General features: G+C 39.5%; 1 protein-coding gene across 1 annotated transcript in view; it reads right to left on the bottom strand.

Moving 5' to 3' along the window:
- Positions 1-24483, bottom strand: part of LOC126248600 (complex I assembly factor ACAD9, mitochondrial-like) — a 106265-nt gene that overhangs the window by 5262 nt on the left and 76520 nt on the right. The window contains exons 3-7 of the mRNA XM_049949736.1: positions 24103-24339; positions 23800-23925; positions 14097-14217; positions 13739-13950; positions 8937-9105 (exon numbers count right to left, since the gene is read on the bottom strand). Coding sequence (XP_049805693.1) covers positions 8937-9105; positions 13739-13950; positions 14097-14217; positions 23800-23925; positions 24103-24339 — 865 coding nt within the window. The remainder of the gene's footprint in view (positions 1-8936; positions 9106-13738; positions 13951-14096; positions 14218-23799; positions 23926-24102; positions 24340-24483) is intronic.

Here is a 24483-nt window from a genome sequence, read left to right as displayed (position 1 = left end):
ATGGGCAATAACTGTTAAGGTAGACTTCTTTATTTCATGTTCTGTGTATGAAATAATAAAATTTTCACTTGTGATCTTCTGTTAGTAGATAAACGGAATACTTACTGAAAATGTCACTGATGACTTGAGTTGTCATGCTAATTCATATGACTTTTCCACCAACACTATCTAAATATGAGGGAGACGGGGACTATTTAAAGTGTACCGGTACATTAACTTGGAAATTACCAGCATTTGCTGCAACTCACATTGTACTGTTTGTCTTTTAAGAACCTCAATGAGAACATAAAACAATTTGCTATACTACTTTATGAAGCTTCTGCAAGTTTCTGTAAAACATGACAGCAAAGCATATTACACCACTGTAGTGAACATCAAAGCAAGGCTATTGATATAAACCAGACTGGTATTATTATTATTATTATTATTATTATTATTACCAGATAACAGGAAATATCAAAAGGGATATGTTTACATCTCTCTCTTACAAGAATAATCACAAATTAGGTAAATAATTTTAGCTTCTAGAAATTAACAAGCAAAAACTGAAGGTCAAACATCTAAGAAATAAAGACAAATGTAACTAAGAAGATTAAAAGAAAATACATGTTATTTTAAAGCAAACTGTGGAAGAGGTAAGAAGAGAAGGAATAAATCAAGGCAACATGGATGGCCAAGGTCAACTGAGTACTACACTCTCTTCCTCCTATTTTTTTAAAATTAGTACTATTATTTTTAATTTGGGTAATTATTTACATTATCTTGCTATTAAGATCTGATTTTCTTTGGGCTTCTTCTTTTATAATTTTTAATTACTTTATATATCTACATTAAACATGATAAATACTTTATTATTGTTTTCATGTATAACTCTATACCATGTATCTGGAGGGGATTGTCATTTCCATATATCCCATTAAATGTGGATGCCAGAGACTGGCACAAACAGATAAAGCTCAAGGTAGACACCAGTTTGCAGTGATAAGATATTGAGTACAGTGGCCAAATACTACATATCAGATAGGAAATGGAACAGCCTAGTAATAAATTATGAACCAGGAGTGCTAACAAGTGGATTAAAGAATACATAAATAAATGAGCAGATCATATTACAAGTAAAAAATACAACAAAAACTACAATAATGCTATTTTTTTAAAGAAGCTCATTAGGTCCACGACAATTAAAGCAAACATATTACAGGGTTATAGCGAGTTAGGATTTATGTGACAATATTCTAATACATGAATTAAGAAGAATGCTTTCATGGTCTTGTAATTCTATTTGCATATTGTGATTAACTCGGGTTTTTCTATATTGATCAGCCAGAACATTACGATCACCACTCTACCACGCACACCAAAGTCGTGTGGGTGAGCTACAGCACAGAAGGTACATAACACAATAACCATGTAAATTGCAAGGTTTATCAAAAATTAACATACAACTTCTGTTAAATATCTAGAGGAAGTGAATGAGTTGTAGTGAAAATATTAACAGTTGATAAAGTCAGTAAACGTTCAGTATTTACCTCAAAACCTGAATATTGAAGAATTGTCCACTCTGTAAAGTAAAAGGTGGCAGTCCTGGTGGTGAAATTTATTAGGAATGAGAATGTGAATATTTTAAAAATGCACTGCCCAGAAGGGAGTGCCACTAGACAATTTCAGAGAAAAAGGTAAATGGCCAAAAAGAAGTGAGTGGACAACAACAAGCCAAACAACTCCGAAAGATCATTTCCTCATTGTCTATGGCGCCAGATGGTCTTGCCAACTCATGCAATGACCATGCCACCAGTGGAGCAGCTGTGGAACCATACAACTCTGAATGGCCAACACTGGTGCATACATCACGATTTCAATGTGTAAATCCATTGACAATGCCAAATCCCTTCCACCTTTAATAAGCATGCAGGGTCAGAAATGACCAGACGTGTGCTTCAACCACCGGGGCGAGGGGGAGCCAGTGACTCCAACAGCATCTCAATTTCCGGTGTTTCCATTTTTTGCCACATCTTGTTCAGTGAATGACTGGTCCATTTGGGGCTGCAGCTGTTGCTGAGACATTGAGTCTGTCAGTGAATGCAATGTTGGAAGAAGTGACTCAACCTCCACGGGTTGCCAGTCATGTGCCAGTTCGGTCATCTGCTGCCGCTGATAATGATGGCACGGGCATAGGTTGTAACGGCACTATGGCTGTGTCCTGGATGCGAACCAGGAGCACTGGCAGTCTGCAGGGGTGGCCTTAAAGTGTGGTTGCTGAGAGGTGTGGGACTGGAAATTGCCTGCAGTGGCTTAAGGAGTGGGCATGGCTCTTGCGCAGCTGCAGCTGGTTTCAGTGACAGATCAGATGCTCCTGCCCAGCCGTGACAAGGAAAATTTGGCATTCCTTGTGGCTGAGAATGATGCACTGTGCCCAATCCATCTTTTGGCCAAATAGGCAAGCTAACAGTGGCATCCTGGTGGTAGTGGGGTGTGTAACTAGAGCTCAGGGTTTGTGGGGTAGGACACAGCAAATCTAGGAGCCTGCACAGTGTGCGCCAACGTAGTACCTCAGCTGGGCTTCATTCATTGACTGGGGTGGAGCAGTAGGTAACAAGAAGTGTATTAAGGCCTCATCAGTGCACACTGATGCCAGTGCCTACCTCATTTGCGACTTCAATGTTCTGACATGCCACTCGGCTTTGAAGTTCGATGCTGGGTCTAAAAGGGTGGTGATCAGGTGCTGTATGCAGTGTCATTGGCAGAATACCTCAAATTCACTGAAACAAACTGAGGTCCATTGTCAGATACTAAGGTGTGGGTGACTCCCTCTATGGCAAAAATTGTAGCAAGCGCTCTGTTTGTAATATGTGCAGTTGTAGCAACTGAAGGATGTGACCACAGAGTGGAGGTGGAACAACAATGTGACGTTCAGCATCCTCTGTAGACAATAATACTACTCCCTGAACAACATTCAGTCAATGTTTCATAGCAAAATAATAGATCTACACCAGGTCTGATCTTTTTGGGATGTTCTCTGGCCAATCACTTTGCACTATTCACACAACTCTACGCGGGAGGGGTTCCTAGTAGCCACTAGTATTTGTGCAATGTCTCATCTAGAGCAAAAAACCGCTTCCAGATGCTCAAACTCAGTGCTGGGGTCAATGGAGAGACAAGATAATGCATTGGCATTTGTATGCTTAGCAGCTGGCCAAAATGAATGTCATTATGGTAACTGATCAAAAATGAAGCTCAACATAGCAAACACTGTGCCATTTTGTCTGGAAGGTGAGAACGTCGCCCAAAGAGAGAAATGAGGGGTTGGTGGTCTGTAAGTAACTGGAACTTATTCCCATGTAGGAAAATGTGGAGTTTATTAATGCCATACACAATAGCCAATGTCTTCTTCTCAATTTGTGAATAATTTTTTTGCACCTGCAGAGTGTCTTAGACACAAAATCAGTTTGGTTGTTCTGTGCTGCCGGTATTCTTATGTGTGAGAATGACCTCAATCCTGTATTGTGACAGGTTGGTTGCGAACGTCAAGAGCTGGCCTGTAGTGAAGATCACTAAGTGAGGCAGCAACTTCAGGTGCATTTCCAACTGCAAGAATTGTTTGTGGCACTTGGGAGACCAAATAAAGTGAATGCCTTTTTTCCTCAGATGGTTCATACATTCCAAAAGGCTTAATTGGTAACAGGATTTTCTGTGTGTCTGTATCTTGAAGTAATTTCAAGTATGCATCCTTCAAATCAGTCTTTAGGAAACATGGTCATCCTGCTAACTTTGCTACAAGTTCCTATGGTGGAGAGATTGGGTAAATGTCGATCTCATTTTGTGTGTTAATCATGGCTTTAAAATAACAGCAAATTGTAATGGATCCATTTGCTTTCTTCATGATGGCCATAGGAGTTGCCCACTGACTAGCTGAGATTGGTGCAATGACCCCCAGTTACTGTAACCGGTCTAAATCCGCCTTTGCTGCATCACACATTGTGAAAAGAACTGGCTGTGCACGACGAAATTTAGACACAGCATACTACTTGTGTGAAATATGCTTCACACTCTTTGGCCCAAGCCAACAATGGCTGGAATAACTGCTTACAATTCTCTAATAATGGTTGTAAACTATGGAACAGTACTGAGCTGGATACCAGGTTTACCTCATCCAATTCCTGAAACCCATGTGTAGCAAATGCATCTAAGCCAAAAATATTTACAGCGGATGGTGAACTTACGACCAACAAAATGATTTACCATTCCAAGTTCTTGTATTTTACTCTCGCAAAGGGCTTTTTTTATGTCTGTATGAGATAACTTGCCACTATGGCAGCTGCAGACAGGGGATGCCCGAACACTGATAGGTTTCCTGGTTGATCAGGGAAATTACAACCCCCACATCCACCTGGAATTCGGTCGTAATACCACTAACATTCAACTCAATCAGGAGTTTATTAGGCATTTGGTCAGGTTCTGCCAAGACTGGAGTTAAAGCTAAAACTGGTGCCCGATCAGGTCCTGTGATCACAGTGTAGTGGCTAACACTGGCACATCGGCCTGTGTTGCTGCTTTCAAACACAGGCACACTGCTGCCAAGTGCCCTGGCTTATGACAGGCATAATGTGTCAGAAAAATGTGGACACTGGCAATACTCATGGTGTGTCCAACAGTCTGGACAAGATTTAAGCATCAGTGGGGACCAATCCGACACAGAGGGGGAACTTTTCTTATTATCTCAAGAACATGATCTATGTCCAGATTCCTGGCTTGGTTGCATGTGTTTACTAAGTCTATTGATATCTCCTTGGGAGCAAGAAGCATTTCCTTGCATAGGACCTACACCATGCTCATCATCTGGGGGATTTTCTTGGCAGCATGGGGCAGAGAGCTGAGCTACTTTCCAACTGACTGAAAATGCACTTTGAGCTGCTGCCAACACCTCATACATTTCAGCAATATTTTTTCAGTTGTGTTTAATGTGGTATCTGACAATTCCAAAGCTATAGACTGGACCTTCTGATCCAGTGCTAACCTGACCACTATGTCTCAAATTATAGAATCAGCATGAGAGACCCCACAATTTGTACATTTAAACTTGCATTTGTGAGCTAGGCCTTGCAGATCGGCTATCCAGCATGCATATGACTGAGCACTACGTTTCCTGTATTTGTTGCATTGTAATCGCACTGCCACAATATAAATTTGTAGCAGAAATGCTCACTCAGTAGTTTGCACAGTTTAGTAAATTTTAATGTCTCGGGGTCTGTGTGCGAATGCAGCTTTTGCACAATTGTATGAAGACTGTTGCTACTGCAAAGTAACAGAGTGCTCTGGAATATGGGATCTGATAAGTTTCTTAATGCACAACATCGCATAAATCTACACAGTTTTCCCACCTCTCAACAGTGTCATCCAACACACAAAATGGCACTCTATCAACAGGCTGCATGCCCACAGCTCAGATCAGCTCCACATTCTGCTTTATCAGCTCCTGCATCTGCTCCTGCTGTAGCTGTTGCTGCACCATCATTTGTTCCTGAAGCTGTTCGTGCAGCGTTATTTGACAGTGCCAAAGCTCCTTTGATACCCCGTTATGAGCTATTTTGCACATGAGAGTCAGCTTCATAGCCCCTTTAATAACACACTATGTAGACAGGGAGTGCCATTAGGTGGTTTCAGAGACAATGATAAGCTGCCAAAAAGAACCTTATGTACAACGGCAAACTGAACACAAATCCGAGAGGACAAGACCACAAGGAATTCAAAACATAAGGCCTAGAATCGTCAACAGCATATGAACAAAACCTTAATACCAAGACCACAGAAATAAACAAGAAGAAGCATGTCACTGCATGTGAACAGCAAAGTTGGCAACCACATAGTGTCAGATACGTAAACACGAATGGACAAGGAATGTGCACTTATTGTTCTCATTGCCTACACTGCCACAGGGTCTCACCAACTTGTGTGGTGTCCACACCACCTGCAGTGTGGCTGTGAAACCACGCAACTCTGAATGGGCAATGCTGGTTCATCCATTTTGATATCAATGTCTGAATCTGGCGCCAGAACTAAAAACCTGGACGAAAATCAGAAAAAAAGTGGCACCAACAATTTGAGGAAAAAAAAGTCTTTCAGGAGATTGTATCATCAACCAGTGTCAACAATTTAGTGGAAACAATGTATTCAGTGATTCATACTTGCGGAGCATCAAATAACTGTGTCTGATAGTGGAGCTGACGTAAAAATGAATGTTAGCAGTACAATTCTGGAATGTGTTTGCAGGATGAGTTCCAAATAAGCTCATATTTACAGAATGAAATTTTCACTCTGCAGCGGAGTGTGCGCTGATATGAAACTTCCTGGCAGATTAAAACTGTGTTCCCGACCGAGACTCGAACTCGGGACCTTTGCCTTTCGCGGGTAGAGCACTTGCCCGCGAAAGGCAAAGGTCCCGAGTTCGAGTCTCGGTCGGGCACACAGTTTTAATCTGCCAGGAAGTTTCAAGCTCATATTTGGTCACAGGCTAACATGCAAAGCAGTTTAAGAATATATTGTAAATGGATTCCTTTTTCAAAAGTGGCACTATGCTTCAAATAATTGTGGGTGACATTTTAATTGAGATACAAATGAAGATTGGTGTGTTGTTCCTGAACAAAGTGAGCACTAAACTGATTACAAATAAACCCATGTTTGGTCACATGTAGATGTGCAAAGCTATCTAAGAACAGAATTTAAAATGGATTCCTTGCCAAAAGTGACACTATGTTTCAAGCAATGGTCACTCAATGGTACATACATGTATTATTTTATCCCTGGGGTTAAACAGAGCTGTACAGAGTGGCATTAAAAATGTTCTGCACCATATTACAGCTGTCTTTTGGAAGTTATTGGAAGCAGTGTCCTAAAACAGTAAGTTTCCATAAACATGCTTTTTCTGTCAAGAAATAACAGTTAAGACTAAATATTATTCCACAACATAGAAGACTATAAAAATGTTTAACAGAAAAGACTTGGAATATTATGTGGAAAAGTGTTTTTCATGATAATGGCTGCCAACTCTGTGCGGTATTGCATTGCGAGCCTTGGCTCTCACCCTCCTTACACTCAAGATATCATCCCAGGGACTTAACACTTGTTTAGGACCCCTTAAAATGCATCTGAGGGAGAGAATTCAAGATGTGTGAAACACTTCAGATTGATGTCTGGTTATACCAACAGACACCTTCCCACACCATATGAACCATGGGACTCCCAGAAAAATCTTAGTGATAATTAGACACTAATTTTGAAAGTATCACATTGTTGGTGAATTTAACTCTTTCTATTTCTTAGTTATAGATAAGGGTCTCAGTCAACTTCAAATGATTCTTGGTGTTGAGAAGGATGAAGCAAACAGTGAAATGTAGTGTTTTAAACACAAAGTGATAATTTTTAATGGGGTTTTAGGGCACAAAACATCTAAGGTCATAAGCACCCAGTAACGAACCAGAGAATGCAGGGACCACAAGGGGAAAAAACAGTTACGAGGTCCAATACAATGAAGTAATAAATGGCACACACAAATCAACAAAACAAAAAGTAACTAAAGTAGTCAATTTAAGACTAGTTAATGTGCAAAAGGTGAGTAATTTAAACTGAATTCATATTTGTATGTAGCAGCAACTGTGGAATGAGAATAATGTTCTCTTAAACTCATGTCTTAATGCACAAACAAAATATCAGGACTCTATACATATTGTGAAATTATGCAGAACAACATAATGAGACAAGACAATGTTTGAAAAGCAACACTAAAAAAACGGTGCACTTTATTGAACATTCTGTAATTAAGTTCTGCTATGACATAGATGATAGCAAGACTTAATAGCAGCTCACATAATTCACAGCACTGTTCTTGGTAAATCTTCAGCTGTAACACGTATGTGGTGTGAATGTGTCACTAGAATCCACATTCCCTTAAATTGTTGTCAAAAAGGAATGCAAAATTTAATAGTGAGTGTAAGAGCCAGTCTAGTAATTTGTTTGGCTAGTTGCCCCTACAACCTTTAGCACCATATTGAACTGACCATTAATGTGTGCCATTACAAATATGTAAAACAAAGAATGTGTGTCACATTTGCCAACAAGTTTCCACTAACACATGGTACTAACTGTTGACATCACAGTTAAATGCCATCTTACCTCTTCATCTACATACTTTAACTCTGTCAGTAGTAGGATGTCATTATAACCAGTAAAAGAAATAATTTCGCGATAATTATGTTACTATAAAGTGCGATACATAACTGTACAGGATTGTTTCTTTCTAAGAGCTGTTAAAATGTTGACCACCTGATCACATCAGATTTGCACAATAGTGCATTGGACTGTCTTATATTCTCAAATATCCTTCGATATTGGTGTACAACTTCAGTGGTTGTGACAGTCCTGGCAACCAGGTACAAATGAAATTAAGGTGAGTCACACACATCCTTTTCAAAGGAAATACCCATTTATATACCTTATTCAATTTAGAGAAACTGCTTGATCTTAAATGTGAGTCCAATGCCTTAATCACTGTCCCAATTTGCTAGGTACAATACAAAAGAAAACTTAAATATCACAAATCCCTCCTACCACTATAGTATCACTGGTCTCTAGAGGGGTAACATTTAGCAGGCTTGATGAGCTGGGAAGTACATAATGTTAGGATGAATTACATGCTTAACAGACCATGCTGGAATGATTCCTCATAAAAAAAGATTGTGACACAGAAGAACACACAAAAAACAAAATTCAAAACAAAGTGCCCTGTAAAAACTTTCTCACTAACCAGACATGAGTTCTTCAAAACAATAATAGTTGCATCACAACAGAGCCACCTCCATGACCAGGTTACAAGAGTGGGACCAGCATCAAGCATAAAACTTACATAACATCTGGTAACATTGGTATAAAACAAAAATTCATACCCATAAGAGAAATAAAAATCCTCAAGATCTCATTCGTTCCCTCAAATATCATTGCTATTCGGGAATCTCTCAGGATACGTTCACATGCAGAATCTCTCATGTACCCTAAGCCTCCAAGTACTTGCAAGCATTCACTCACACTGTGCCACAAAGCTTCTGAACTAAATACCTGAAACAGAAATTAAAGATAGATTTATTATCTTGTTTTAAACAGGAAGGTTATAAACTATGCTTAATTGTAGAACTGAATTATAAAAGGGTACTATACCACACAAATAAGACGTGTCATTGCTGATAAGGAGCTTTCATGGATTTTGTTTACAAGCCTACAATAAATGTGTGGATGAAATCCTGTGTCACATGAAAATATCTTTTAATGGTAATTTTGATCTAGATACACAGAAAGAATTTATTGTGGTCAGTGCATATCACTATTGCTGGAGAGAATTAGGTTACACTGGAAACTTACTGCAGAATCCTATCATCATGCTTTCAACATTTGGCTCCCCCAGAAAATTAATTGGACAGTAAAAGTGCTGAGAGATTATTTGGTGGCCTTAGAAGCACAGAGAGGGAAAGAAAGAAAATGGCTTGAATTATTCTCCATTTGTCTCTGGGCTGCTTATATACTTTGCTTAATGTGGCCACACCACAACCAGGAGGCATTCTATCTCATCAGTGTACCAAGCTTTATTACACTACTATATGTAGACAAGACAACAATTAACACTGTTAGCAAAAATCTCAAAAAGTTCTTGACTGACTTACTTCCAATTTGCACATGATACTCTAACAAACATTCAGACAGACACAACCTATACGTCTTTTAATATATATATACAAGGTGGAGAAAAACTGTCATAAAATTTTAACCCTGGATAGCTGATGCAAATAGGAACCAAAATTACTGATGTTGTGTAGGTCGACAATGCACCAATTTTGAACTACAGAAACTTGACGCCACATGCTCTGATTTTCTGCGAGATGCTCTGAACAATGCATGACTGTGAATGCTCTGCCTGCCAGATATTGTGAGGGACGTTTGTATGTGTGAACCGACAACCATAGCGCTGCCCGTCAACCGACGAATGGCAAGAGAGGAACAGGACAATCCCATTGCCAATGGGAGCACATGGCACCATGTTTCCGGGGTTTAAAAATGGTGTGTTGTTGACATACACAACATTAGTAGTTTTGGTTCCCATTCACATCAGCTATCCAGGACTAAAATTTCATGACAAATGGTGGGGAGCGAGGGGGGGAGGGGCAGAGACGGGGTTGGGGCGAAGAGAGAGAGAGAGAGAGAGAGAGCAGGGGGGGAGGGGGAGTGGGAGAGCATTTCCAGGTTCACTTGTGTTTGATAAGATTATCTGAAAACCTAAATACAACAAACAGAGTTTTAAAAGATTGAGTTATAGAACTCATCAAAGAAGAAATAGAATCAATAACCATCAAGGAAAGTTTGATAGTTATTACAGGCAATGACAGGAAAATATAAATGTGTGCGATCATAACCTACTACTGATTAAAGCTAAATGTAAATGAAATTCCCAATGTTTCTGTCAGAGAGATAGCAGTTATCTAAGTAAATTGCTCAGTTGTGAATATGACCTGAAGTGGTTGGGAATTTAAGAGGGAAAGCGTGACCTGGGAGGAAGGAGTGTGGGCAGCAAGCAATAAGGCAAAAGTCTGAAAGTAAAGGGAGGGACCAAGGAGTAAACAGTTTAATGATGACTGTCTGATAGGAAAAATTACATGTGGAAAGCAAGTTGCTTACTTCCGAGTTCTCAGACTCTGGAGAAACACTTTAGTAAGTTCATGTCACAGCCATACTGTGAATGCTCTACAGGCATGTGCCCAAATATTTCATGTATCTAAGAGTTATTTCTTCAATCAAATTTTATTATATGTAGTTTTGAGGTAAAAGTATGTTTAATTCAGATACAAAGCCAATTGTAATTTTAACTTGATATCCTCAAGAAGAAAATCATTTTAGTGAGCAAAATGGAGACTTTCAGCAATTTATTTAACTACCAGTTTTCACTGTTCTATGTGGAAGGACAGGCCAAGGGAAAATTTCACACCAGTCGCATAAGAGTGGCAGTTGTACCAGCACTATGAGGATGCAAATTAGGTTTGGTTTCAATACATGCTGTAACAGTCATGAGCATTAGTTACCTTTGAGATTAGACATGGTGAGTTGATGTTAGTCAAGAATGCCTTTAAGGTGTCAAAGATGCCATCAACACTCCACTGAGTTTGAACGAGGTTGTGAAATATGGCCTCGAGAAGCTGGATGTTCCTTCTGGTTGCAACAAGACCGAGCTCCACATGGCCACATGGCACTACTGAGAGGGAAGACTTTCATGTTCGGCATATGGCTCTGGGACATCTTACTGCATCTACAGCAGCAATTTCAGCAGCATTTGGCGCCACAGTGACAATGAATTGTTACAAATCTGTTATTTCGAGGCCAGCTCCAAGGTTACTTCAGGGACAGCTCTGAGCCAGACAGCCTCTAGCGTCCATTCCACAGACGCCAAACCACCACCATTTGCAACTTCAGTTGACTCAAGTGAGAGCTCAAGGAGGGCAGGGAGTAGTTCTGTTCTGTTTTTTGATGAGAGCTGGTTCTGCCTCGATGCCAGTAATGGGTGTGTGTTGTTTAGAAGGAAGGCAGTTGAGCGCCTGCAACCAACCTGTCTGCTTGTTAGACACACTGGATTTGGACCTGGAATTGGAGTCTGTGGTGTGATTTTGTATGACAGCAGGAGCACTCTTGAGGTTAACCAACCAACCCCGACTGCAAAATTTTACATCACTCTCGTGATTTGACCTGCTGCACTGCCATTCACGAACAGCATTCCAGGGACTGTTTTCCAACAGGATACCACATACTGCTCTTGTAACCCAACATGCTCTACTGACTGTCATCCACAAAAGACATTAACTATTTCTGTACTGACTGACAAAGAGCAACAGGCATGGAACTCCATCCCACAAACTCGCATCCACCACCTTTAAAACACAATGCATGTGCATCTGCATGCTTGCATTCAACATTGTGCCAGTTACACCAGTTATTAATGTACCAGCACTTCATATGTGCATCTGGCAATGTTGCTCTCAAACAACATAAACATTGCAGAATGTTTTCTGCAACATGTTTCAATTTTTGTCCTTGAATGGGTAATGGTGCCTGCAAGCAACATATAATCTCATATACCGTGACATTCTGTTGTATCTGGTGAAAAGTTTTTGAACAGTGTGCATCTTTAGCAGACACCTTGCAATGTCGTGAGCCTCAGTTACCAGTGTAGCAGTTTCCTTTGATTTAGTGGTGCTGTTTTCTATTCTGCAATGAAAGCTGCTTATGAATGAAAGGCGGAAATCTTCAAGGTGACTTACAATACAAAGGTACCTGTCATTTCCTACTTGGGGCACGGCAAATGGACTTATCTTTTCCAGAAAGAGGAAACCTGGCTTTGAGTATCAGATGGACAACAAGACCAGAAGAAGAAGTAAACAGCAGTTTCTGTGCCAGTAAATGATAGACAATATGACAGTTTTGTTCACTGGCCAAAGTATGGGCCAAAAACCAAAGATGCAGACTTTACCCTCAGGGATGGCTGACTGTAAAATGCGGAAAATGTGGAATTGTTCTGGGTTGCAAAATGCAACCTTTTTTTCAGCCACAAGAACATTTTAGTACTTTTATTGTAGCACCCATGCCCATTTTGAGAGAAATTATAGAGGTAACCTACTGCATTTTGAAACAATGTGTGTAAAATTGTTCACATGACCATATACATCTAATTTAAGTAACTTAATACTTTTCCTTCACAATATTTCTGTGTGTGCCAAATGAAGGATTAACCTGTGATCTTGCAATGTACAAAATGCGAATGTTGAACAATCCATTGTAACATTGAAAGAATTACAGGAATCCAAATGAAGGGTTAACCTGTGATCTTGCAATATTCATCACTTACATATGTTACCTAGACAAATATATTCCTGAAATTTCATTACTCTACACTAATTATATTTTGATATTGTGATTTTTTTCCCATCAGTGTATTTTTTTGCTGCTCAAAATCACTGCCATTAACTGCAGATTTTAGACATCATTAGATGTTAAAAGACACAAAAAACAAACTGTGGATGTGACAAAGGGATGGTGTGTGTATAAAGCCCCACACCAATAAAGAGGAAAATGAAGGGAAGGGTCAGTGATGGAGTTAGCTGTGTCATTTCTCAATTATCTGCCATCCCATGCTTTCTGCCACCAGTTGGGACAAGGTACAGCAAACATCTGGAGCCTGTCACAGTTACAGAATACTTAACTATGGAAAAGCAAGCAGTAGATCTTTAAATATTAGACAATGTAGCCATTGGTAACTGTGAAAGATATAAATACTTAGAGAAGCCATACATATTATAAAAGTGGATGTCTGTATGTACCAGGCGGCTATAATTAAAGTGCAGCTACCTACCAGAGGTCCTGAGTGGGCTGTAATTATTGTATGGCAGGCGAAACTTGTAGATATTCTGCCACTATATTAAGAACAACAGTAATGACAAACAATGGAAAATCCAGGATGGAATAATGACAATATTATGGAAAGGACAGATTGCTACTTACCGTATAGTGCAGATGCCGAGTCACAGACCGGCACAACAAAGAGACTGCGACTCAACATCTCCACTATATGGTGAGTAGCAATCTATCCTTTTCATAATTTTGAACAAAACTAATGGTAATATATAATTAACTTGTTGGAAATTTAAATTCATAGTACCTTTACTATAGCAGCTTCAATTGCACAATCAGGATTTTTGTATGTGTCCAACATTCCTGCTGTTAAGTAAGCCATACTTTCCATAGCATATGTACTGCATGTCATTTTTGCAATCTTTTCTTGAATAAGTCCAAAATCTTTAATCTGCTTTCCAAACTGTTTTCTGTTAATGGCATGTTCTGCTGTTGACTCTATTAATTTTTTTAAAATTCCTGCAATATAGTAATTCATGTTGTGATTTCTTTTAATATTAAAACAATTGTATACATTCCAGAGATATGCAAGGAGATGAGATAATTATTTAAAAATTATGCCATATTCTTGAAACTGAAGTTGTTAAAACATGTGAGATAGATACCTGCAGAAGAACTTCCCATGCTGAATCGACCACTGTTCAAAATATTCACAGCCAGTTTGAAGCCGCCTCCAATCTCTCCCAAGACATTCTCAACAGGAACTGGTGTATTATCAAAGAATACCTATTTAAAGCATAAACCATTTTATCTATGTGGATAAAAGAAACTACTAAGGCAATATAGATAATACTTTCTATACATAAAATATGAAAATTTGTTTTTCACATAAAGCACCTCACATCTTGTTTTCACAGTTGGAGTGGCAGTTGAATTTTCTTTCATTTTTACAGTAACAATTTTATTCAGTGTTATAAATCACACATTTTCTAAGATCTAATGTTTATAACTGGTGTAGTAATTTCGGACAGCTTTCCTAATCTAAACATTAACCTCCTTGCCTGAATGGGTTGCTCACTAATAATTTTGTCCACGATTACCCCGTGTGATTCCAAAAATTTTTCACAACTACAGAAATATATAACAATTACACAGCAGTTTTAGATGGATGATGATCCATTGCTGACGCCGTTTGCAACTAGTAACTAATCATCAAATTTCCATGAAATGTTATAACTCTAATTGCAGAATTAATGTCACTCTAGAATAATTGTTTCTGAGCATGTAATGATGTAGGTGATACAGAACCTGCAGAAGACATTAGACATGTAACATTTCATAGAAACCTGATAATGACAAGAGATAAGTCATTAGCTGAAACCAGTTGTGGTATTGAGCAAATGGATGGTTGGTTGGTTGGTTAGTTTTGGGGAGGGTACCAAACTGCGAGGTCATTGGTCCCATAAGATTAGGGAAGAATGGGGAAGGAAGTTGTCCATATGCCTTCAAAGGAACCACCCTGGCATTTGCCTGAGTCAGACACAAGTTTGAACCATTGTCCTCCCAAATGTGAGTTTAGTGTGCTAACCACTGTGCCACCTCACTCTGTAAGCAAATGGAGCTATTGTTTGATTACTGCAACCTACACACTTACTTAAATGTAAGCTATAAATACTAAAGAGAACTGTTTGTATTATGTATATTCTGCTTATGAATGAATAAAGGAAGTCCTCGAATTGAATACAAATCAAAGTTGGACTAGTTCTGACATTGAAATAAACTATGAAATTTTCTTTACTACACTTACACGACTCAACCAACATTTTCTATAGTCATTACAGAATAACAGACAGCATCTTGTACAATGGGTTATTGCAATAAGATCTATAAACAAAAATATTACCTATGAACACAAATAAGACACTTCTTAACACTGTATACACAAAGTTCCACAACAGTGTGCTTAACATATACTCACTGTCATTCAGTATGTTCAGTCCACCACTTAGTACTACTTCATAAGTTCTCTGATCAGTTTCTCTGGCATTTGTGCATCAAAACTAATACAAAATTATATAAAGCTGGTCAGTGCTCAAATCAATCAGCGATCTTTCACAGAGCTGTCCTGCTAAGTCATGATAATTGAACTCAGTCATCATTCTCATTATCCTCATCATCATAAATAACAAAAAGAACAAGAACAGTGCAATAGTTTGTTCTCTTTTTTGGTAACGTACTGGGCTACCACCTAGATGTCCGTCACCAGCCAATGTCAGCGATGTACGACTGGAACATATGATGCAATAGTCACTCCTCATCCACTACTGCAAAGTGTGGCCACCAGGGGGAGACACAGCCACCGAGTGACCACGTATGACAGCTGCGCAGCCACCTAAACACACTGTATGTATGCGATCACTACCGAGCGATTGCCCTCAGTCTGCTCTTGCTCACTGTGCTATTTACTATACTAGCTAGAACCGTACTGTACCTGTCTTGCCGTGTGGCTATGCTATACATTGTACCCATTGTGAACTACTGTACTGCATGATTGTTAAGTATACTTATTCTAGTGGTGCTATCCCATATTTTTCTACGTTGTAAGTTACAACATAACTGGCAATGACCATAGGCATATTTCATGTACGTTACATACTCGTGGACCCTACACAACATGCTAGTTTATCGAATGTGTCGTTGGAAGTCGTGCTGCAACAGGAGTTAGAGAGGCATAAATGTCAGGAAGCCTTGTTGTTCATGTTGCTCTCCCAGCAGTTGGCTACAAATCTGCCATCGCTCCCACCTTTGATGAGATGGTGGAAGAGTGGTAAGCATACAAGAAGTGCCCCTGGCAGCTCTTGGCCACATTTCAAGTAACAGATTGAGCCATTGTTAAAATCACTTTTCCTGTCATGGATCTCGCCCAGTGTGTTCCAGCTTATTTGCAAACTGGGCCCTCTCATGGAACTGACCCACCTGACCTTTGACAAAATGTGAGCTCTATTAACTACCTACTTTCACTGACACTATCATGTCATTGCATCATGTGTAGAATGTTATCAGCGTTATAAACAGCCTCATCATTCATACCCACACATCAGTGGCTGAACTGCAGGAATTCAATTTGAAATGCTGTTTTGTGAATCCGGTAAACAAGGAATCGTTTGCAGATGAGATTGAGGATCTGATCATTCGGGCAGCCCCGGATACGGAGGTGCGTTGGAAAGCTCTACAAATTGAGGACCCTACTTTGAATGTTTTAATATGGGCCCAATCCTTCAAAGTTTTCCAGACCACCAGCTGTCAATTAGGATTCTGGGGCAAGGTGGAGGCTGTCACAACAGACACAGGAAAGGAATCTAACCCTGGGAACACAGTACATACGGCAACAGCAGAGTGAACATTGACACACTCTGGCTCCTTTTGTAATGAAGGAAATAAGCACAGCAAGCAGCTCCCAACCAAATGTTCTCACCCTGGCCGACACCCTCATAACCATGGGTGGGGGCTTATGTCGACTTCACTGGCCCCTTGCTGGATACTGACTGACTGCCCTTGATGCATACTCCAACTTTCTTGGAGATGGCAACAAGCCAAAAATACATGAAGCTTTATTTTATTGTCATGACCAGTTTCAGGCCATTATGCCCATCATTTATTTTAGTATCGTGTCAGAAATGTCAGTGATAAGTCATCTGCTCCTTATCATGATGGAAAAAAGATACGATTAACTTCAGGCTGACATCATACACAGGTCATTTCCAATAATTTAAAAAAAATATAATACCATAAGAAATTTAAAAATTGAAAAAATATTTTTTTGTTTACATTAAAAGTCTCTGGCTAATGTGTTAATTTGGTTTACATTTGTGTTCATTTTCTTGTATGGCATCAATTAAGATGTTAAATAGTGCTACTGCTAAAGTATAGGTATGCTTTTTCAGAATTCTGACTGTTAGGGTTCCATGTTACTACGGTTGGAGCTTTAATAGTGGCAACAATTTATTTACAACTGATACAAAATGTCAAAGATCTGGGATACATTTAGCAGCACCAGTTGTGTTAAAAGCTTGAATGCAGTAGCCTACTGACCAACGAACTTCCGTAACAGTTCTGAAGTGAATGCCATGAAGTGCTTTCACCATCTTAGGGATCAAATCGAAGTCACAAAGGCTTCAAGTCCTAGAAGTATGGTGGACGGTACACCACAATCCAGCCACTACCCAGCCCCATCAACTGAACAAATCTGTCACAGCTTGTGCTGTATGCGACTGAACAAAATGATGTGAAGTTCTGCAGTAAGTGTTGCCACTTTCTTCTCAAAGCTAGTTGCAGAGTGTGTTGCAAAAATGTACAGCTATACAGAACATTGATAACCTGCTCTGGGGAATGGTATGTGCTACGATAACACTAACACAGTCACACATGAGAATCACCATAACTTTCACATTGCTGGTGTTCTGATGAACAACTTGATTATTGTAGTGACCTGTGATGATGCCATTGGCTTCACTAGTACTTCAAATGTGGCCCATGACTCAGCATTATGATATGGTGTATCTTTTACATTTAGAGTATTCTGAGTTACTACAAGCAGTGTCATATCGTATCCATTTCTGCATTTCCATCGAATTATGCATAACATATTGTAATGCATTTTTCACATGGCTTGGCATTTCTCCAGAATGTGAAGCAATTGTACATGCGTAATCTTGTCTGTTGCGCTAGCTCATGAATCATTTGGCATTGATCACTGTTCAGTAACACAGTATAAGGAGAGACTTCTACACTGACATGGGGATGATCTGGCTGACATCTGTCTGTCACAGTTTGATATCTCCTATTGAAAGCTTCTAGAAATTGAAAAATTGGTGATCTCTTCCTTGGCTCCATCCCTAGTGTCCATCATTGTAGAGGAATTCAACTGGGCATGCTGTGTTGGATGAGTATTGACATATATCAGCATCTGAATTCACGTCCTCTAATCCCTCATTGTTCACAGTGTCTTCACCTTCAATTTTCTCTGGTACAAAAATCTCATCTCCACCAGTGAAAATAGTTTCTGGCTCAATGTCAGCATTCACCAGAAACTCCACGCCGATGGGATATGTTCAAAAATATCCTTCACGTGGGCATAGAATATTATCTCAATGACATGATAAAACTGTGGCAAATTGGAATGTGTATGTGCTAAAATGCAACACAGAGCAGCAACAACTGTGCACAAGTGCTGATTTTTTGCCACTTCAATGTTGGCATGTTTACATTTATCCAGAATAGAAATTATGTGATGTCATATTGAACCCTTCCACCAATTTAGGTACTGTAACAGTTGGCATGATACTGTGAATCGACTGAGATTTTGCTTCAGTTACTGTCTAGCATCTTTTTCTCAAGGATGGAGCCACGAGGCAGTGGGACAGTTGGGAAAGGAGCTGCCAACTGACAACAGCAGACAGCGTGATTACTGTCTGTGGCGAATAATGGTGGACTGGAGGAAGGTGTTCAGTTCACTAAGTGTATCGTGATGGTGTGCTGCTGTAAGCTGTTGAGCGTCATTGTATGTTCTGATGTTACAGAACTGGAATTGTATGAAATCATCTGATATGTGGATTTTAGAAAAGTAATATGAATGTGAATTGGCACCAGCGTGGATTCCTTAAGTTGTGGCCAGTGGTTGATACCAGTTGTGTTGAGGAACATTCTATTGTCACTTGGTTTTTAGAACACTATCTGGTCGGGTAGTGCTGGGAAATTTCACGGTTTCTGAAGCACTGCTAACAACACTGCAAGTAAGGTGCTATAGTAGAGTGCTGTACTGAGCACACGTTGTACGGGTTTCTTGTGTATGAATCTTCAATCTGCTGTGTTGCAATAAGAAGCTGGGAGGCTGAATGTCTCAGTATTATGAGTGAAGGACTACTGGTTCTTAATCAGCTGGATGGATGGCATGTTTGGAAAGATTCTCATTCCAAGATGCAGTTGTGGAATTCTAACAGATGCACTGTCTTATCAATGAAAGGTACATTGAGTAAATCACTCTGTTATTTTAGTGTCTTATGCATGCAGCTGTAAGCATTCATTAACAGATGTTTTACTAATATAAAATGTTATTGTTGGTTGTTTTATGGCAGACACATCTCTGGCAGTTTATTAATTTTAAGTTGGGTGGGGGAGGGGGACGGCTTCAGAATTTATGGTATGGATAACTTTAAATGTTTTGGTTTTCATGTACTGGATCAGCTGTTCTCAGAAATGCTTGTGTAATATTCTCTTGACCCTTTATGGGCTGCTGGTTACTATGGGAGAACATATTATCCTAAAAGTCAGCTTTGATAATATTTGCATGTTACGATTTCAATCTATGGTTTCAATGAATTAAATGTATGTCACTATGAATTTTCTCCCTAGTTAACTCAAGTGTACTTGAATTTCCATGGCACACTATTTAAAATGAAATGTCCAAGAAAACACAGATTTTTGTAAATCCTAATACATCGTGAAAAAGAGGAGAATAAATTGCGAAAAGTCATACCATTTCATGAACAAAGAAAAAGAATTGGATATGACATTGACAAAGTTGGATAAGAGTCATTTTGACCCTTCTGCTGTTCTAGTGTGCAATGCTGGCTGGTGGTGTGGTGGGCACATTAAGCATTAAGGAAAGTATATACACAGAGCAGAGATGAATATGGAATCATTCTAGCTATGATACAGGCCAAAAATGGAAAATACACTGACAAGTGATTTTGACAAAGGGAAGATTGTTACGGCCCAGTGCCAGGAAACAAGCATCTCGCAAACAGTGAAGCTTGCCAGCTGCAAGTGTGTAAATGTTATGGGCATCTATGGAAAGTGGCTGAAGGACGCTAAAACCACAGTTACATGACAAAGTGTTGGCTGTCCACTCATCATCACAAAACGTGGAGGTCTGAGGCTTGCCTACCCTGTAAAGCAGGACAGACAGTCATTTGAGACAGATCTGATAAAGTACAATGTGGGTGCAGCTACATGTATTCTGGAGCACACATGGGACCTATGCATAGACATCTAGTGCCATATATCTCTGGAAACCTACCACAGACCTGTTGAATTGATGCCATGCAGAATTTCTGCTATTTCATGGTCCACGGGTGGAGCAACAAACTATTAAGTAGGCAAGCACACTGTTTTCACTCATCAATGTAAGTTGAAACTAGTAATATACAGGGTGATTCAAAAAGAATACCACAACTTTAAAAATGTGTATTTAATGAAAGAAACATAATATAACCTTCTGTAATACATCATTACAAAGAGTATTTAAAAAGGTTTTTTTTCACTCAAAAACAAGTTCAGAGATGTTCAATATGGCCCCCTCCAGACACTCGAGCAATATCAACCCGATACTCCAACTCGTTCCACACTCTCTGTAGCATATCAGGCGTAACAGTTGGATAGCTGCTGTTATTTCTCGTTTCAAATGATCAATGGTGGCTGGGAGAGGTGGCCAAAACACCATATCCTTAATATACCCCCATAAGAAAAAATCGCAGGGGGTAAGATCAGGGCTTCTTGGAGGCCAGTGATGAAGTGCTCTGTCACGGGCTGCCTGGCGGCCGATCCATCGCCTCGGGTAGTTGACGTTCAGGTAGTTACAGACAGATAAGTGCCATACAGTTGATTGTGGAATTTGCAGCTCTCTGCTAGCTCTGCGAGTCCATTTTCCTGGGCTGCGAACAAATGCTTGCTGGATGCGTGCTACATTTTCATCACTCGTTCTCGGCCGTCCAGAACTTTTCCCTTTGCACAAACACCCATTCTCTGTAAACTGTTTATACCAACGTTTAATACACCACCTATCAGGAGGTTTAACACCATACTTCGTTCGAAATGCACGCTGAACAACTGTCGTCGATTCACTTCTGCCGTACTCAATAACACAAAAAGCTTTCTGTTGAGCGGTCGCCATCTTAGCATCAACTGACGCTGACGCCTAGTCAAAAGCGCCTCAAGCGAACAAATGTACAACTAAATGAAACTTTATAGCTCCCTTAATTCGCCGACAGATAGTGCTTAGCTCTGCCTTTTGTTGTTGCAGAGTTTTAAATTCCTAAAGTTGTGGTATTCTTTTTGAATCACCCTGTATATTAACTGTAAATTTCCCATTTCAGACATCTTTGAAAGTTATTTATGGACTCTCTTAGTAGTTTAACTAAAGCAATTCAAACTGTACATACATTCTGGTTTATTTCTTATTCCTTCTATCCTTTTGCAGTCTGTGTATCTGAAACACAAAAACTCAAACTTATTCTATGTCTTCAATTCCAACTCGAATCTTTTCTTTTCTATGTGGTAATTACAAAATTGTCAATAGGCACATAAACAATACTGATAGCATTGACAGCTTTTGGATGCAACCTTCTTGAGAGCTGATGGAATACACATACACTTGCACAGCTATATAGTTCCAGCTGATTACATTGTACTGGCACTGCAGAGCGAATGGGACTGCACAATACAGTCAGCTGGACTACGTAGCCCTGCATAGTTCTGTTGAAAGACTCATCTGAAACCTATTCTTGTGTTTCTTAGTACCTCATGGCATATTAGTTCATCGAGCAATTCATGAGTGTCCTGTTGGTTATAGTGGCCAGCTGTGCACTATCAGGAAAAATTGAGCACATCCTGAAAAAGCATTTAGTAAAAACTGTCTTCTGCCCACCAATAGAACACAAGCATTATTGATGAGCTCAAAAACTGTCTGTTTACCGAATGCTGGTTATACCAGATTCCACGTCAATGTGGCAAGAAATATTCTGGACAAACAGTGAGCGCCACTGAAGATCGCTACTGAGAACACCAGCAGCACACTTGCCTAGTGTATCCCATGAAGTCACTGGTTGCGGAGCACTGTTTGTCTGAGACTCAGGAGATGAGTTATGAACACACCAGGATTTTAGCAAAAGCATTCAAATACTGGGACCACTGAAATACAAACAAGGGACAACCTCATCAACTGGGACTGCAGCTATAATATCAGCAAGGCTTGGGAACCACCACTGAGTCTAATTAAGGAGAAGACACTCAGCAAACACAACAAGCTGGCTGCCAGAGTCTGTGGAGTGCTTAAAGCCACACTGCCACATCTGGGACACCCCACTGGCTTTTGCAAATGACAGTTGCCCACAAAATTGTCTACTCAATCATCAACGCCAGCCATCACATGCAGACAAGAGTTTCAAAAGGACTGCAAGGGAATGAGATAGAAGTCAGCCATCCACACCAAGTCAGCTCATCTGTGCACCTGATGGTGGCAACATGTTCAATTGCTGAAATATTTTGCCAGCTGAGTACAATGAACAAGCATTACACCTGTGAACTGTTTGATTTTCATGACTATGAGCTTCAGACATACATGGAGTTATTACCTTTACTCCTTCCATTAATCATATTTCACCAAGGTCTTCCCACCACCACAAACATAATATACTTAGCCCAAGGAATTGCATTGACCTCACTATCAGCAGCCCACACTATGGCGCATATTGTATCAAAACTTGCATAAATAAATATATCTGGCACAAAAGTTTGGGAAATCCTCCTCAATGAAACTATCTATCAAGAGACTGACACAATCACTAGTACAATGAAGTAGAACATAGTCTCATTTGTTTCACTTCTTATAAGTGCTACAAAACAGGATTTATAAGTATTAACAAGATCTGCAAATGAAGATTGGAGGACAGTGGATCCTATAAATCCAACAAGATGTCAAAGCACTTTAACTCGAGATAGCAGGTGCAGAGAAAAACATAAAATTAACTCCAATGTTAAGACGGACAAATTTTTAGCAGAAGTGAAAAATAGAATGACTTTAGAGATTTCAGGTGAATTGAGGAAATGGTGGTCAAAACAAATGAAAAGGTACTGGGTGAGCCACACGAACCTTCAAAGAAAATCTGAATGCGGAACAGCTCAGGTGATCTAATGTGACCAAAGAAGAAGAAGAAGAAGAAATGACAGCGATGACGACGACAACATTCAACACAAATGACTATTTTAATTTACTTTCTTCACATCTTTCCTGAAACTTGAAATTATTCTTTCATTCTAAAACCATTTTGCATTGAACTTTTATCATCTACAATTATCTGTAAAAACCACACACAAACAATGTAGTATGCAGTTCAGTGAGCAGCCTTCCATTGTCACATCTACTGTACTCCACAACAACAGTAAAACATGATGAAAATATATGGAAATGGCTTCGTTGTTTGTCTCCATTCACTCAATTTTGCAACTGACCACATGCACACATGCGCACGTGTACGCATGCACTCACTCACTCACACAGTGTTTTGTATGTATGTAGAAACAGTTCACTACCGCACATGTATTGGACCCTCTAATTCCAAGCTTGTCTTCTGGTTTTCCTGACGTTACACCACCAAAGTCTCTCTCCACAATAAAAGCTGATACAACTTCTTCCTTCTCTCCTTTGTGATTTTCTACCTAAAATAAAAAAGCAAACTATGAAATAACATAACTAATATTTCACATGAACTCCATTTTATTCTGAGAATGGAGTTCACATAAAACTCATCAACTGTCCAAGAAAATATTATGCTATATAATTATTTACTTGAAATATGATGATAAATCTGAGAAGAATATCATTAAACATCTTACCTCTGCTTTTGCGAAAACTGTAAAAATGTTTGCAAGTCCTCCATTGCTAATCCACAGCTTGCTACCATTCAGAATCCACGACTTCCCATCTTCAGATAACTTTGCACGTGTCTGGATTGATGCAGCATCAGAACCACTGGAAGGTTCTGTTAAACAGAAAGCAGCAATCCACTCACCAGTTGCTAAATGAGGTAGATATTTCTTCTTCTGTTCTTCAGTACCAGCAATCAGTATTCCCTAGTTTTTTAAAAAAAGAAATCACTTCAATGAAAGATGTTTGAAGTAACTAAATAACAGCCATAGAGTTCACTAAGTGTACAATGGATGAAATATCACACATTTCAGTGCTAATAATAAAGTATTATTAATGATAGACACAGG

The sequence above is a fragment of the Schistocerca nitens genome, chromosome 3, assembly GCF_023898315.1.
Source record: "Schistocerca nitens isolate TAMUIC-IGC-003100 chromosome 3, iqSchNite1.1, whole genome shotgun sequence".
NCBI classification, from domain to species: domain Eukaryota; kingdom Metazoa; phylum Arthropoda; class Insecta; order Orthoptera; family Acrididae; genus Schistocerca; species Schistocerca nitens.
This window is presented reverse-complemented; position numbering and strand designations above follow the sequence as displayed.